Source organism: Suricata suricatta, chromosome 11 (assembly GCF_006229205.1).
Source record: "Suricata suricatta isolate VVHF042 chromosome 11, meerkat_22Aug2017_6uvM2_HiC, whole genome shotgun sequence".
In the NCBI taxonomy this organism is placed as follows: domain Eukaryota; kingdom Metazoa; phylum Chordata; class Mammalia; order Carnivora; family Herpestidae; genus Suricata; species Suricata suricatta.
In genome coordinates, this window is record NC_043710.1 from 97,532,289 (window position 1) to 97,550,105 (window position 17,817).

The 17,817-nt window shown below is 37.2% G+C and overlaps 1 protein-coding gene across 2 annotated transcripts in view; it reads right to left on the reverse strand.

Annotated features, from left to right (window-relative positions):
• Window positions 1–17,817, reverse strand: part of CEP126 (centrosomal protein 126) — a 107,863-nt gene that overhangs the window by 58,993 nt on the left and 31,053 nt on the right. For both annotated transcript variants that reach the window (XM_029914654.1, XM_029914655.1), the window contains exon 3: window positions 5,987–6,132. In XM_029914654.1, coding sequence (XP_029770514.1) covers window positions 5,987–6,132 — 146 coding nt within the window. The remainder of the gene's footprint in view (window positions 1–5,986; window positions 6,133–17,817) is intronic.

Consider the following 17,817-nt stretch of genomic DNA (forward strand, 5'->3'; position numbering starts at 1 on the left):
AAAAAAAAAAACCAGCATGTAATTTCTGTCCTTGATGGAATGTATTAAATGAGCAAACACCCCAACAAGGAAAACAAGTACTACAATGTAAAAATATTAAGCAAAGAAAACCCTCTCACATGCATAAATGAAAGATGGTACACAAAGAATAGAATAAATATTTTAAATTTAGACATCTAATTCCCCAAAGAGAAACTGTGACCTCAAAATTCACATCACCAATTTTAAGAATATTTATCTGGAAAAAGAACTTTGTTCAGGCTCTTCTCATGGCAAGCAAACCGCAATGTATTTGATCTCATAACTCTATAGATTTCTGACAAAATTTATTAATATTCTTATGAAGAAAAGGGGAAGGCATAGAAACACCAACTGATGTTAACTGAGCACTTACCATTAAAGACATTATTTTTAAGCATGTTGTAACAAATGTAATGCTCACTATGGCCTATGAGGCAGATGTTCTTTGAATCTCTATTTTGCAGTGGAGGAAACTGAGGCATAGGGAGGGTAAGTATCTTGTTCGAGGTCAGATTGTGTGGATGTTCGTTGACATGCTACAGAGCACCTCTCATCCAACTCTACTTGGCATGCGTAGCAACTTCCCAAAGCCCTTCTGCTGGGCGCATTGGTCTCAACATACTTAACTTCTCCTACTTCTCTAAATACGCTTTTACCTTCCTGGTCAAGTTGAAACTTAACTGTCTTAAATGGAGGCATTATTTTGCTCGCATCACATACTTCAGAAAACCCAAGGCCTGGAGGTAGGGTTGCTGACTTTCTAGCTCTCTATACAGTCTCTCTTCCTTTTCCTTTAAAAAGCCCCTAAGTTTTCAGACTTTTCCCTTATTGCAATCTTTGTCATTTACCTTAAAATTCTAAAGCAAAGCCTGCACATTATTATGTATGGTTTAGTTCAGACTGAACTCTAGAGACCGTCCATTTCCCTAATTAAGAGGTGATGACATAATATACTGGTGAATAAAGCTGTACGACAGGGCTTGCAGGATATTTTAATCATAAAGAACCAATCCTTTCGAGGCAGATACTATCAAGTGTTATATATCAACTGATTTTCTAATTAGTATACTCAATGTCTAACGTGGGTTTTTATTGGTGCAAATAACAGCTTGGTGATATCTTGATGAATGTTAAAAATGGGATTTCTTCATTGAAATTAAAGGCATTCAAGACAAGTGCATTTTCCTAAACATATTTTACTCACTCCCCACCTTTATATGAGCAGGGAATAAGAATGCAGGGGGATCTATATCCTTTACCATATGCATGATCTCTGAGTCTTGATGTCTGTTCAAGCCCTGTGTCTGATCATTAACACAGGAACATTTCTAAGGAGCCTGGAGGCCTAGATTCTTTGCTTTGGATTCTTTGTCTTCCTCTCTGTGCTCCTCCCCCACTCACACGCTGCCTCTCAAAAATAAATGTTAAAAAAATTAAAGGAAAAAAGAATATGTGGTATATAAAATTACGGAATATTATTCAGCCATAAAAAAGAAAGAAATCTTGCCATTTGAGACAATGTGATGGACCTAGAGGGCATTGTGCTAAGTGAAATAAGTCAGACAGAGGACAAATCAGCATGATGTCACTTATCATGTGGAATCTAAACAGAACAAATGAACAAAACAGAGAGACTCACAGAGAGCGGAAACAAACTGCTACCAGTGAGGGCAAAGATTGAGGGGCTGGTCAAGGGTGAAATAAATTGGGGGGGGAGATTAAGAGGAACAGACTTCCAGTTATAAAATAAGCCAGTATTGAGGGTGTTATGTACGGTATAGGGAAAACAGGGACGCTGTAATGATATTGTGTGGTGACGGATGGAACCAGACTTCTGGTCAGGATCATTTAATAATGTATACAACTATTGAATCACAATGACGCCTGCCTGAAACTAATAGGATATCAGATGTCAGTCGTACTTCAGATGACGAAAACTACCTTAGATCAGTTTACGACCACCTGTCACTGCCTCCTGTTGCTGTTATCTAACGACTCCCTGTTACCACCCCTCACGCACGGGGGATACGGGGAGCCTGTTATTTTTCGAGTCTGACTGCGGAGCAGAGCTGCACTCCTCCATTTAGCCCAGTAGCCTCAGTCCTTCCATTCTTCTACCCGAATATGCTCCCTCCAACGATTCTCTGACGCTGTTCAAACCCCCAGCCTGCTGCCCTTCTTGGAGCATGGGGAAGGGCCTGCCACCATGCTTACCTGGTGAGCCTGCACTGAACCTTCAGGGTTTGGGAATAAACTGAACCAACAGTCAATTAAATAGTAGTCTTTCATAGCTTGGTTCTTGCTCTTCATTGATAGCACAGACTTTTCGTAACATATTACTTTGATATTTTGTATAGGTAACATATTATACTCAGAAGTGAAAAATATACATGATACACATCTGCAAGTCTTGCTCTCTTTATGATTAACAATATATCCAGAAAATCAGGGATAGATGCTAGTCTTGTGAAAGTATAAGGACAATCGGGAAACTTTATTAAGAAAGACAGTGTAATATTACTAACATAAAATTAGGTGATAGTGAAGCCCTGAAACTCAAGCCTCCTTAGCCTCATGGTAAATCTACTTCTGGAGAACTTTCCATATCAGTCCACAAAGGGTTTCTTCACTATTTTTCTAACAGTTGTAGAATATTACATTGTATAAATATGTCATTTGTTTTTGCTAAAACTCTGATTCTTTATATCTAGACTATTTGGTAGTCAGCACCCTCTTTGGGGCAAATAATTCTCACAGGTGGTGACTACTTTTCTGAGGCATTTGATGTTTTTGAGCACATCCTCCTCCTTAAAACTACCTTCTCATTTGCTGCCTTTTTTTTTTTTAAAGTAGGTTTTATGCTGGGCATGAACACAAGGCTTGAACCTACAACCCCGAGATCAAGACCTGAGCTGAGATCAAGAGTGATGCTTAACTGAGTGAGCCCCCCAGGAGCCTCTCTCTTGCCTTCTTATACATTATTTTCTTTGTTTGCTTTTGCTTACCATCATGAGTTCTTGAGAACTACTTCTCAAAATCCATTTTTAGTTTTTCTGGCTCTACCTACAGTAAATACTAGGGTGTTATTTTAGGTCCTACCCTCAATCTATGGTCTATATCCTGTTGTTTAGCTAATCTTTCCCATGGCTTCATTTATCAACTATATACCCATTCATTAGTGACTCTTAAATATGTACATTTCTACTCCATCTTCTTCTTAAGTTTCAGACCCATATTTCTAGTCACTGATTTGATTTCTCCATTTGGATGAGCCACAGGAAGCTCAACATCCATACATTTAAAACTTAATGATCATTTACACTTGTAATCTGATTCTCCTCCTTTATCCATAACCCTGATTAATATTATCATCATCCACTAAAATCATTAGTTCTGTAAAAATGTCTAAAAATATGTGAGGCGCTCTGCAGAATCCTAGGGCACTGTTCTCTCCACCTGAACCCTCGGCACTCTCTATCAATTAGCAACTGAAATCTATTCGTTACCTCTCCTGAATATATTACCACTTACCTCCACATCCAGTAGAGTGTTTTAATTTAGGAGCTGAACCTCTCTTGCCACAAATATTGAAAGAGTCTCATACCAGTCTATCTACTTCAGTGTCTCTACTCCAATGCAACTTTCATGTTGTAACTGTAATTATCTTTCTAACAAATCTAATTATAGTAGAGACCCCAAGTTTCCAACCCAATATCCATTTTCCCTTTCTTCCTTGGTAACAAACCCTACATTAATAGTTAGGAGTAGCAATACAGCCTTAAAACATTTTTTCATTTTTCAGTATCCCCTGCACATCAAGTTGCCAAGTACAAATTACACTAAGCAGATAGATGGATATTTCTAGGAAAATAATTTAAAAGGAACTCAGAAGTACAACCTTTTGTCCTTTACAATTCTGCTTTCTTTGTGCCTACAGCATGGCATGATGGTTGGAGCTCCAGCAGGTACAATGTGACCATGAGGGTGAAAATATAAATCACAAACTAAGGATGGTTGAGCTGAGAGACAGAGGGTGTTGAAGTTCCCAGTGACACTTCATGGTCCCCAAAACAGCTCTGACTGCCTACCTCAGGGCTTCATATTATCCGAGGAAGAAATAAAACCCATTCATATTTAAGCTGTTGTAATTAAAAAAAAATTTTTAATGTTTTTTAATTTATTTTTGAGAGACAGAGACAGTGAGAACAGGGGAGGGTCAGAAAGAGAGGGAGATACAGAATCCGAAGCAGGCTCCGGGCTCTGACCTCGCTGTCCACATAGAGCCCGACGCGGGGCTTGAATCCACAAACCGGGAGATCACGACCTGAGCCAAAGCCAGATGCTTAACCGACTGAGCCATCCAGGCGCCCCTGTTGTTATTTTTTAGTGGTGTTATGAGCTGCCTTTACTCATCATGACAGACACAGTAATGGCTTGATTTTTAATTAAAAATCTTTAAGTGGATTGCATTTTGGAGAAAAACAAAATTCCTAGTATGATATGCAAAGCTCTTTGGGTCCTAGTTCTAACTCAGTTTTCTAGACTTACATTCACTTTTCTTTACCTTTTCCCCAACCCATGCTTCATAATTTATTTGCAAAAGCTTTTCTTTCCATTGGGGATTAAAAGATGTTTTTCTTGGGGCGCTTGGGTGGCTCAGTCGATTAAGCAACTGACTTCGGCTCAGGTCATGATCTCACAGTTCGTGGGTTTGAGCCTCAGATTGGGCTCTGTGCTGACAGCTCAGAGCCTGGAGCCTGCTTCAAATTCTGTGTCTCCCTCTCTCTCTGTCCCTCCCCTACTCATGCTCAGTTTCTGTCTCAATAATAAACCAAAAAAAATTTTTTTAAGCTTAAAAAAATAAGTAAGAAGATTTTTTCTCGTATGCATGGCAAAATGCTCATTCTTCAAGATTCAAATTAAGTCATTTTTCCAGGGATGATGTCTTCGATGTTCCTGTGCAGGTACGGGGTTCCGCCTTCTGTGGTCACACAGCACTTCACAGGTCCCGTCGCCGCAGCGGTCACTGTGTATTTACTAACACTTTACATCATTATCATCTTCAAAGTCAGCCATGAGATCTTTAACGGTAGAGTAGGGTTAGATTTCTATCTCAGCTCAGGCCTAAGTACAATGTAGTACAACATAAGTTTGTTGAACATAAGGTTCTGCCTGTACTTTTCTTTTTGAAGTTTTGACATTTTATTCTTAATTCTGTGTTGCTATTTAAGGTATAAAAAATGTAGACGTGATACCAAAGAATCAACCATAATCATATTTAAATTCTTAATAGGTTCCAGGTCTTAGATTGTTGGACTGTGTCACTTTGTATACTTTATTTTTATTTAAATGTCAGTCTCTCAAAGAGGAATTTAAACCAAAATGTGAATAAAAGGCCAGAATGAATGTGAGACTAATTTATTGAACCTAAACATTAAATTTTATTTTTACTCAATCAGTTTTAAAAGGATAAAACATTGTAAGCCAGGATGAAGTCGAATCAAACTGCGAGCTTTCAAAATTTACTAATAGAGCCAACAAAACATTCTACAAGTAAACCTAAATCAAATTATAATTTTTCACTTGGCTAAAGTCTTATTACTCGAAGGTATATATTTTTTAGTTTGAATTTACACTTTCTTTTTTAATTTTTCTTTTTTAATGTTTATTTTTGAGGGAGGGAGAGAGAGAGAGAGACAGGGTGAGCAGGGGAGAGGCGAAGAGAGAGGGAGACACAGAATCTGAAGCAGGCTCCAGGCTTTGAGCTGTCAGCCTGGAGCCTGACGCAGGGCTCGAACTCATGAGCTGTGAGATCATGACCAGAGCTGAAGTCGGACGCTCAACCAATGGAGCCACCCATGTGCCTCTATACTTTCTTTCTTAACTTATCATTTTACTGTCTACTCAAGTTGAATATGATGTAACTTTAATTTTTGTTCTCAGATTGTTCTAGAGATTAAGATACCTGCTCTCCTCCGTTGTGAAAGAGGAATATGGGCACGTTGGAATTTTTCAGTGACTTCTTCAAACTTCTCTTTTCTTTGTTGAAGTATTTGTTCTCTGATCTGTTGTTCTTTTTCTTCTTGTTCTTTTCGTTTCTCTTCAAAAGCTCTATATTTAAAACACAAAGTAGATAACTGAATTAGGGAATAAGTTTTAAAAATCTCAACACAGAAAATAGCTTTAAACCAGTGATTTGTTATGTAACGATATTTTCATATTTTAAAAGTCTACTTACTTAGAAACAAATTACAAAAAAGAGGCCGTTAGCTAAGAACTTTAATATGTTTATAAGTGGTAATTCCAGAACCTTATCTAGGCCTGGCAGGACCGTATACATGTTCCCACCTCCCAAAGCCTGCTATTTTCTGGAATGTGAAGAGCTAGTTCACTGGGGAAAGAATCAGCCTTACTCAGCCTTACAGTGTATGGGGCAGTCAGGACAACAGTGTATATTTCTTTTTTTCTTTTAGACCACAAGTTAAAATTGGCTGCCATGATAAGTCTGAAGAATGCTAAAAATCCACACAACTTACATAAAAGTTTTGATTTCCACCTTCTTTGGAAAATGTGCAAGATTTTCAATTCTGAACTCCTATTCACACGAGGCTACAAACACCTGCCCATAATCCTTATCATTCCCTATTGTTCTTAACTTTTAAATTTTATTTATTTCTGATTGCACCTCGGCACTTGACTTTATGTTCTCTAGTTTCATCTGTTTCAAAAAATTAATTTTGCTTGTGAAAAATATGTGTGTATGAGTGTGTGTGTGTGTGTGTGTTTCAATAATTATTTGCTGGACAATGAGCAAAATGGAAAAGGAGGCCTGCAATTCACTGGTTGAGAACTTGCCAAGTGGTTCTCCTCTTCAGAATGTATGGGGCTGAGAAATGGTAGGTTAAGAATCCTTAAAGATTTTTAGTGCCATGGGCGGCTATTAGCCATCCTTCCAAAGACCTTCACTGGCTGGAACATTACTCTACTTTAAGTAACTCAGATTTTAGGACCTACACTTCTGGGAAGTAGGACTACATATATTTAAATGGTTCTACTCTGGTGGTAGGTAAAAGGTGGTGGGTGGGTGGTAGGTAGGAGATAGTGGGTGGTAGGTAAGAGGTGATGGGTGGTAGGTAGGAGGTGGTAGGTGGTAGGTTGGAGACAGGGGTGCAGCACCACAGGCAGGCACTACCAGTCTCCTTCATGAATACCCCCAGGACAAGACAAGAAAGCCAGCTTTCACCACTTTATTCAACACAGTGCTGAAAGTCCTAGGCAGAGCACTTAGACAAGAAAAGGCAATTAAAGGCATTCTAAATGGAGAGAAAAAAAGTAAAATTATCTCTGTTCACAGGTGATATAATATTACATGCAGAAAACATTAAAGGGCCTACAAAACACTGTTAGAACTAATAAATAAATTCAGCAAAGTTGAAGGATACAAAATAAATACACAAAAATCATAAATACTATATACTTTTTATAAACTAACAATGAAAAATCTGGACAGGAAATTAAGAAAACAATTCCACTTACAATAGCATCAAAAGGAATAAAATACTTAGGAATAAACTTAACCAAGAAGATGAAAGACTCGGACATCAAAAATACAAAACATTGCTTAAAAATTTAATTAAAAAAATCCATCTTAAACTTCATATAAAATCTCAAGGGACCCTCAAATAGTCAAAGCATTCTTGAAAAAGAACAAAGGTGGGCGGAGTCTCATACCTCCTGATTTAAAAACTTACTTCAGTTTATGGAAACCAAAGTAATATAGTACAAGCATAAAGACAGACATATAGACCAATGGAGTAGACTAGGGAACCTAGAAGTAAATGCTTTCATGGTCAAATGATTTTCCACAAGGGTGCCAAAACCATTCAATGAGGAAGGAATGGTCTTTTCAACAAATGATGTTTGTAAAATTGGATATCTGTATGTGAAAGAATTAAGTTGGACCCTTACCTTACAGCATGTGCAAAAATTAACTCAAAGTAGACCAAAGACCTAAACGTAAGAGGTAAAACATAAAACTCTTAGGGAAATAAACATGGAAAAATAGGAAAAACATAGGGGAAAAATCACTGTATTTGGCAATGATTCCTTGGATCTGATGCCAAAAGCATAGTCAACAAAAGAAAAATAAATTGGACTACATCAAAATTAAGAGGTTTTATGCATCAAAGAACACTATCAAAAGTGAAAAGGCAACTGAAAAAATAGAGGAAAATATTTGTCAATCATATACCTGATAAATTGTTGATTCAAGAATATATAAAAACTCACAATTAGACAACAAAAATAATCTGTTTAAACAAAGGGCAAAAGATTTGAATAGATATTTCTCCAAAGAAGATATACAGACACCAACAAGAACATTAAAAGACACTCGACATCACTAATTAGGAAAATGCCAATCAAAACTGCCTTGACATACCACTGCAAACCCATTGGGCTAGCTATTATAAAAACAAAACAGAAAACAGAAAATCACAACTGCTTATGAGGATGAGGAGAAACTAGGATCCTTACACTTTGGTGGGAATGTAAAATAGGCAGTTGCTGTAAGAGGGTATAGGGATTCCTCAAATAATTTCTTAGAATTACCATATAATCTGGCAATTCTGCTTCTGGAATATGCCCCGAAGAAGTGAAAGCACTTAGTTTGTATGCTTATGTTCATAACAGCATTATTCACAGCAGCCAAAAGATGGAAACAAGTAAAGGTGTCTTGATAGATGAAGAGATAAAAAAATGCGCATACACATACAAGAGAGTATTTTTCAGCCTTAAAGGGGAACGAAACTCTGACATATGCTACAACATAGATGAAGCCTGAATACTTGAATACATTCTGCTAAGTAAAATACATCCATCACAGAAGGACAAATATTGTCTTAATCCATAATTATATTACCTAGATTAGTCAAATTCAGAGACAGAAAGTACTATGGTGGTTGCCAGGGGCTGGGTAAAAGAGGGTAGGGGGAGGTAGGTGCTTAAACGATGAAGAATGTTAGTGTAGAAGACGTAAAAGTTCTTCAGTTGGGAAGATGACGGTGACAGCTGGACAACAATATGAGTACACTTAATACCACAACTGTACACTTAAAAAGGTTAAATTGGTAAATTTTGTGTTATGTATGTTTTATCACAATAAAAAATAAGAATCCCCACAGGTCTGTGATATTGAGTGTGTTTCCTCAACCTTATATAATGTACAATGCAAGTGTAGCTGCAAGTTCCTTTCCTGAGAACCCCCAGCCCCTCCACAGTGAGATATAATGTATCAGAACTGTCTACTAGAAATAAAATGTAAACTGTATATATTTTATTATTTTTATTTATTTTTTATTTTAAGTAAGCTCCATGCCTAGTGTAGAACTGAATGCAAAGCTTGAACACACATCCCTGAGATTAAGACCTGAGCTGAGATCAAGAGTCGGATGCTTAACTGACTTAGGCACCCCTGTAACTTTAAGTTTTCTAGTAGCCACATTAAAAACAAAATAAAACAAAACAGGAGTTACTAGCAAACCGAATCCAATAATACATTTAAAGAATTATTTACCAGGCTCAAGTGGGATATATTCTTGGGCAGGGCTGGTTCAATATCCACATACAGACCAATATGATACATCACATTAATAAAAGAAAGGATAAGAACCACACGATCTGCTCAGTAGATGCAGAAAAATCATTTGACAAAAGGCAACATCCTTTCTTGGTGAAAACCCTCAAAGAGCATATCTCAACATCATAAAGGCCATATATGAAAGACCCACAGCTAATATCATTCTTGAGAGAGAAGAACTAAGAGCATTTGCCCTGACATCAGGACTCTCACCGCTGCTGTTTAACATCGTCCTGGAAGTGCTAGCCTCAGCAATAAGATGAGAAAAAGAAATAAAAGGGATTCAAATTGACAAGGAAGAAGTTAAACTTCTACTCCTCACAGACAACATGATACTCTATGTGGAAAACCAAAAAACTGCTAGAAGTGATACATAAATTCAGCAAAGGCGCAGGATAGAAAATCAACATATAAAAATCTGTGGCATTTCTATACAACAATAATGGAGTAGCAGAAAGAGAAATCAAGGAATCAATCCCATTTACAACTGCATCAAAACCATAAAATACCTAGGAATAAACTTAACCAAGGCGGTAAAAGATCTATACACTGAAAACTGCTGAAAATTAAAAGATAGAGTGAGGAATGCAATGAATTGAAATCCTTTCTATGGGTGATGGAAATTCTGCTCCATAATCACTCTGTGTGATATAATTTTGTTAGGGATATTTGGATTTGAAATTTTTTTGTGTTTGTGTAAAATGCTGTTTCAAAATGTATTTATCTTCATTAAAATACATAGGCTATGTCTTTAAATACAAATTAGATACAATTATAAGGCTGGAGAAAAGTGTTGGGATTCTTCCAGTGTTCCTTAAATTCATGTACTCATAAACTGTCTTCTGGCAAATAGGAGTTTAATAAATCCAGACTTAAGAGAGAGAGAAAAAAAATGGGGTGCCTAGGTGGTTCAGTCAGTTAGGCATCTGACTTAGGCTCAGGTCATGATCCACTGTTTTTGGGTCTGAGTACCACGTCGGGCTCTGTGCTGACAGCTCAGCTTGGAGCCTGCTTTGGATTCTGTGTCTCCCTCTCTCTCTGCCCCTCCCCTGCTTGTGCATGCTCTCTCTCTTTCTCTCTCTCTGAAATAATAAATAAATAAACTTAAAAAATCATTTGTTAAAGAGACAGAGAGAGAGAGAGAAGAAAACTGTTGAAAGCTAATGAAAGAAATTAAAGACACAAAGAAATGGAAAAACATTCCCATGCTCATGGATTGGAAGAACAAATATTGTTAAAATGTTGATACTATCCAAAGCAATTTACACACTCGATGTAATCCCTGTCAAAAAAATCTGGCATTCTTCACAGAGCTAGAACACCAGTCCTAAGTTTGCATGGAACCAGAAGAGACCCTGAATAGCCAAAGCCATGTTAAAAAAGAAAACTAAGCTGGAGGCATCACAATCCTAGACTTAAAGCTGTGTTACAAAGCTGTAACCATCAAGACAGCATGGTACCAGAACAAAAACAGACATTCAGATCAATGGAACACAATAGGAAACCCAGAAAAGGACCCACAAAAGTATGGCCAACTCATCTTTGATAAAGCAGAAAAGAATATCCAATGGAAAAAAGACTCTTCAGCAAATGGTGTTGGGAAACCCGGACAGCAACATGCAGAAGAATGAACCTGGACCACTTTATTACACCAGACACAAGAATAAACTCAAAATGCATGAAAGACCTAAATGTAAGACAGGAAGCCATAAAAATCCTAGGGAGAAAATAGGCAACAACCTCTTTAACTTCAGCAGCAGCTACTTTTTACTTGACACATCTCTGAAGACAAGGGAAACAAAAGCAAAAATGAACCATTGGAACTTCATCAAGATAAAAAGCTTCTGCACAGAAGGAAACAATCAGCATATCTAAGAGGCAACTGACAGAATGGGAGAAGATATTGCAAAGACTGGAGACTGGATAAAGGGTTAGTATCCAAAATCTATAAAGAACTTATCAAACTCAACAATCTAAAAATAAATAATCCTGTGAAGAAATGGGCTAAAGACATGAACACTTTCCAAAGAAGACATCCAGATGGCTAAAAAACACATGAAAAGATGCTCAACATCACTCATCATCAGGGAAATACAAATAAAAATCACAATGAGATACCACCTCACACCTGTCAGAATAGCTAAAATTAACACAAGAAACAACAGATGTTGGCAAGGATATGGAGAAAGGAGAACACTCTTTCACTGTTCACCAGAAACTGGTGCAGCCACTCTGGGAAAGAGTATGGAGGTTCCTCAAAAATTAAAAGTAGAAGTATGCTATGACTCAGCAATTGCACTACTAGGTATTTAACCGAAGGACAGAAAAATGCTATTTTGAAGGGGCACACGCACCCCAATGTTTCTATCAGTATCAACAATATAGCCAAATTATGGAAAGAGTCCATTGACTGGCAAATGGGTCAAGAAGATGTGGTGTGTGTGTGTGTGTGTGTGTGTGTGTGTGTGTGTGTATATATACATATATACACACACACACATTACTTGGCGATCAAAAAGAATGATTTCTTGTTATTTGTGACAATGTGGATGCAATTACCATTATGCTAAGTGAAATAAGTCAGCCAGAGAAAGACAAATATATGATTTGACTCTTCTGTAGAATTTAAGAAACACAACAGATGAAAATAGGGGCAGGGAAGGAAAAATAAGAGAAAAAGACAAACCATAAGAGACTCTTAAATACAAAGAACAAAATGAAGGTTGTTGCAGGTGGGGGGATGGGCTAGATGGGTGATGGGCAAGGAGGACACTTGGGATGAGCACTGGGTGTTGTATGCAGATGATGAATCACTAAATTCTACTCCTGAAATTATTATTACACTATATGTTAACTAACTTGGATTTAAATAAAATTAAAAAATTAAAACCAGTAAAAACTAATTTTAATATTACATTAAAATATTATTTTAAAATGTATGAATATAAAAATTATTAAACTATTTTATATCCTGTTTTGTCTTAAGTGTATTCTTACATCCTAGTCTGGGCCAATCACATTTTAAGTGCCCGGCAGAAACAGGTGACTAGTGGTTATGTTCACAGACTATAGCCTCTGCTGGGAGGCGGTGGCGGCTTTGTAAAGGAGAGGATTTCAGAGACAGGCAAACACTCAAAGACCAGGAAGCCAGCTTAAAAACTAAGAAGGTCCTTAAAAGGATTTATTTAACTTCATAAATGCTTTTCCCTTAGATTACAGGAAAACATATAGTTGTCACTTAACTTTACAAAAATTTTCTCTGTTTACCTAGTGTCTTCTCTAATTACTCTACTCTAGTAGATTTCAGTCTGGGATATTTCCCCTTCCCAGTGCTTGGGGACTTCGGGAGGACTTCTGATTGTCACAATAGTTAGTTCCCCATAACCAGCAATGTTAAGTGTTACATAACAGATGGGATATTTCCACCTAAGTAAGAACTATTCAATTCCAAACACTCAAGGCTTATCCTCTCAAATCTGTCAATAAAGTGTGATACATCCCCTACAGCCTTGTGAGGTAGAATCCTGGAGAATAGTGGACCTGCCAGAAATTTACACTTCTGTCACACATGCCAACTATCAAGGGGACTAACCAACAAATTCTTGGCAATAACTGGTGGCAGGCTCCACCAAAAGTGGGGATGGCTAGGGTCAGCTGATGTGAAGAAATAACAATGTGTGAACAATTAGGGTGTGAGGTAAGACAAAAAGCTTCTTCCCTATGTCTGCCCTTGATTTCTACTAGATTAGACAAAGGTTAGCTTTCAGGAAGGCGAAGGTTCAAGTTGCATGTCTTAAGACATGTAAATTGGACATAATTGTAAAGAGAGAATTGGGAGTTCAGAACATAAAGTTTATGGCAGACCACTCATTAGTTATGATGCAGTCTTTGAGAAGAGATAAAACAAAGGCAACTAAATGGAGACATTAACAGAATATTCTACCTTCTGTCAGGTAGAGGGGCTAAGGCATGCTTGTCAAAAGCTGAAAGGTTGTCACTTCGTATGCTCTCGAGAGTCAGATGGCAGTGCCAAGGGCACTAAAACACGAGTGCGCCCGCACAGTAGCTAGGTTCCAAAGAACCGTGGTTATGCAGTCTTCTCTGCTTGCATCAGTCTGGTCCTATGACTGTCTTCTAATCAATACACTTTTATAGAAGTGATGCTAATGTGATGCTAGATTTGAAACTTTGCAGGTTCCAGCTTGGTTTCTTGGCATGCTTGCTCTAGGAAAAGCCAGATCCATGTAAGAAGTTTGACGGCCTTGAGATCACTAGGCTGTGAAGTGCAAGCAAGCTAAAGGGAGAGAGAGCATGGAAAGAGAAGCGTGGCTAGCCTCCAGCTGTTCTGGTCACCCAAGTCCAAGCCCAAAAAGGTGACAAGAAGCCATCCTGGATGCCTAGCCCCGCAGAACCTTCAGGTAACACCACTCCCAGCAGAAATCTCAGTGCAACAGCTTGAGACTTCCAAGGGAGAACTGGCCACCTGAGCCAGTGAACACACAATACTGTAATCAATTGTTGTTGGAAGCCACTAAGTTTTAGGGTGGTTTGCTACACGGTGGTAAGTGATCAGAATAAGACCTTTAAATCAAATTTTTCCACTGTTAGCGTTAATTTAGTGGGGATGGGGATAAATCTTGATTAAAAATTATTTACTTTATGTTAATTATAAAGGATTTATTAATCCATATATTATATATACTTTTCTAAGAAAATGTATGAGGCATATAGGAAATTAGTATTTTAATAGTAAAATAAAATATTCTCAGTAAACAGCACTGTCATGAATTACTCAGTGTTAAAGGACTGGTAACTGTGGCTGCCAATACTGACAGTGGTCATTAGTGTGTCCCAGGGCTGACAGTGCAGCAAGGCATTGTACAAAACAACTTACACCTATTACACCTTTTTAAAAATTAGAGATGTCTGTTCCAGGGTGGTGTTTCGTTTCTTTTCTTTTCTTTCTTTTCTCTTCTCTTCTATTCTTCTCCTTTTTTTGTATTTTTCTTCTAAAGTACCATTTCACTGGTTATAAAACTCTTCTTATAATTTACATTTTACATTTACATTTACCTAGTTAGATAAGGAGGAAATCTAAGCTGGTATGTATTCCTGATTTATCTTAATGATGCTTCAGTGATCCTTATAGATCTTCCTGCGCCCCCGCCCCCAGCCTGAAAAAATTTGGTCTTTGATAGCTGATGTGGAGCTAACTGTAGACAAAACTGTGTAGCTCTGAGTTGGCTTGAGAAATTCATGGCTGCCTAAATGCTTAAGGGAAATTGTTAAATAATACTTATGTAAACCTTCCTCAAGTATGTGAAGTTGTTGAGTTATATCTCATATCTGAGTCATTAAAGACACTGAACATTTATGTGGCATAGAGGACACAAAAACAAAGAAGCAAGAGATGTGTGGGTGAATGGAAGACTATGCTATTCTCTGTCTTATTGGTCAAAAGACAAGTGAGGGTTTAATGCAACAATTACAACAGTGTATCGTGAACTTCGTTATATGCAGACATAAAGAAATCCACAAGCAAAAGGATGCCAGCATGGGGCTGGGGCTGAAAGAATCATAAAGTTGAAGATCCTTACACGTATGTGAAATGGTCCAGCTGTAACTCTAAATAGTTATGAATGAATACTGTAACTCCTAGAGGAGCCACTAAAAAAAAAAGTAAAATTTAAATTTCTGACTAACTCAAAGGGAGGCAGGAAAGGAGGAAGAAACAAGAAGAAAAAAATAGAATTGATAGAAAACATAGTTAATGATAGACCTACATCAATCTGCTTTAATAATTAGTAGATCTAGGGGCACCTGGGTGGCTCAGTCAGTTAAGCGTCCCGATTCTGGCTCAGGTCATGATCTTGTAAGTTTGAACCCTGCTTCGGGCTCTGTGCTCACAGCTGGGAGCCTGGGGCCTGCTTCAGATTTTATGTCTCTCTCTCTCTCCACCTCTTGTCCGCTCACACTCTGTCTCTGTCTCTCTCTCAAAAATGAACATTAAAAAAAAAGTATTATTAGATGTAAACAGACTAAGCACAAGGCAGAGTCTTGTTTTTGGGAGACAGTTCTCTATAACTACTTCATATTTCTGCACAGCCCAGGTTCTCTGAATGAAGGCATTCACAATCAACTGAAGAAGGTTTGTGTAGAGAGACAGTGCAGGATAGTAAAGCGAAGAAATGTCTCCCTTCCTGGAGACTTGGGGTAGCGAAGATCAAGATCTCTCTTTCTCTTCTCCAGAGAGCGCTTACCCTCCAGAGCAAACATAAGGTTTCCTTCTCTCTGGAGAGGGGATGGTAGTGGCCATGTAGAAGATCAGTATCCACGTTTCATAGTTCCTAGTCTGTAATGAACTAGTTCCTACTCATTGCAGGAGCCCTCTGACCCTCCTGCCATTGCCTTTTGGGGACTAGACTTTAGCAAGCTGACACAAGACATGGCTTTCGCTGCATTTTTTTCCATGAGTGATACAGTTCGTTTTCTTTCAGCCTGCCACAATACATATGAAATCGTGGTAAGCTACAATCATTAGCTTGCATATAGGTCAGACCTCAGAACCTTTACAGTTCTTCACAGTTTGATTTAGCACTTGCATAACCAAGACCCAGGGGATTGTCACAAACAGACAGGTTGAAAGCAAAGGGATGGAAGAGTAGAAGACATTTTACAAATTAATAGCAGACAAAGTAGGCTGTAAGATAAAGGAGTATTACCAGAGATGAAAACAGTATTTCATAATGATAGAAGGGTCAGTTCATCAGGAATACATAAAAATCATAAATATGTATGTACCTGATAAGAGACCTTCAAAATACACGAAGCAAACAAAGCACTAAAGGGCGAAACCAATGAATCCATGATTATAGTTGCATATTGTAACACTGTCCTCAATAATTGATAGAACAGTCGCATGAAAAATATCAGTAAGAATATAGATTTAAACAACACTATCAACTACCTTGACCTTGTTGATATTTACAGAACTATCTAGACCCAACAATTGCAATTAAAACTCTTCTTGAGTACAACATAAGAAATCTACATTGGCCCAGAAAACAAATGTCAATGAATTTCATAAGATTTAAATCCTAGAGAGTATGTTCTCCAATCAAAACAGATTTATATTAGAAATCAATTATGGTATCTAGAAAAGCTCAATAATTGGAAATGAAAAAAAGCAACATGCTTCTAAGTAAGGTATAGGTCAAAAAAAGAAATTAAAAGGGAAGTATTAAAACATTTTAAACTACATGAAAATGAAAACGCAGCATACCAAATTTATTACATGCAGTTGTTCAGAGGAAAATTTATTTTATTATTTTGCTTAATGTTTATTTAATTTTGAGAGGAAAGGGGGACAGAGGACCCAAAGCAGGCTCTGCAGTGACAACAGCAAGCCCAAGGTGGGGATTGAATTCATGAACCATGAGACCATGGTCTGAGCCAAAGTCGAATGCTTAACTGACTAAGCCACCCAGAGGGAAATGGATAACTTTAAATGCCTAGAGTGGAAAAGAAAAAAAATTAAAAATCAATGATTTTAGTTCCCATCTTAAGAAGATGGAAGATGTGCAACTTTATTCTATGGTAAGAAGAAAAGAACTAAAAAAGAAGAAAACAGTAAAAGAGTAAACTAAAAAACAGAGACCACACAGACTAAAGTTGTGTACAAAAACTTCAGTAAAATTGATTAACTCCTACCAAGAATGATGAATGGAAAAAAAAAAAGGAAGAAAAAAAAGTAAACAAAATGATCACTCTTGTGAATGAAAGATAGGATATCACTACAAATACCACAGACATTAAAAGAATAATATGACCAACTTTATGCTACTAAATTCAACAACTTAGATAAATTGGACTAATTTTTTGAAAAACTAATTAGCCAAATTGACAAAGAAAAGAAACATCAAAACTCTATTAATAAAATTAATTTATAATTAATAAGCTTCCTACATAGAAAACCCCTTGTTCAGATTTTTGTTATTATTTTTTGAAACATTTAAAGGAGAAATAATTATAGAACCTTTTTTCAATTACAGAAGTGGAGGAAACACTTTCCCAACATAATTTATAAAAATATTTGTAACATTGATTTCCAAACCTCACAAAGACATTATAAGAAATTTATAGACCAACATCTCAAACTT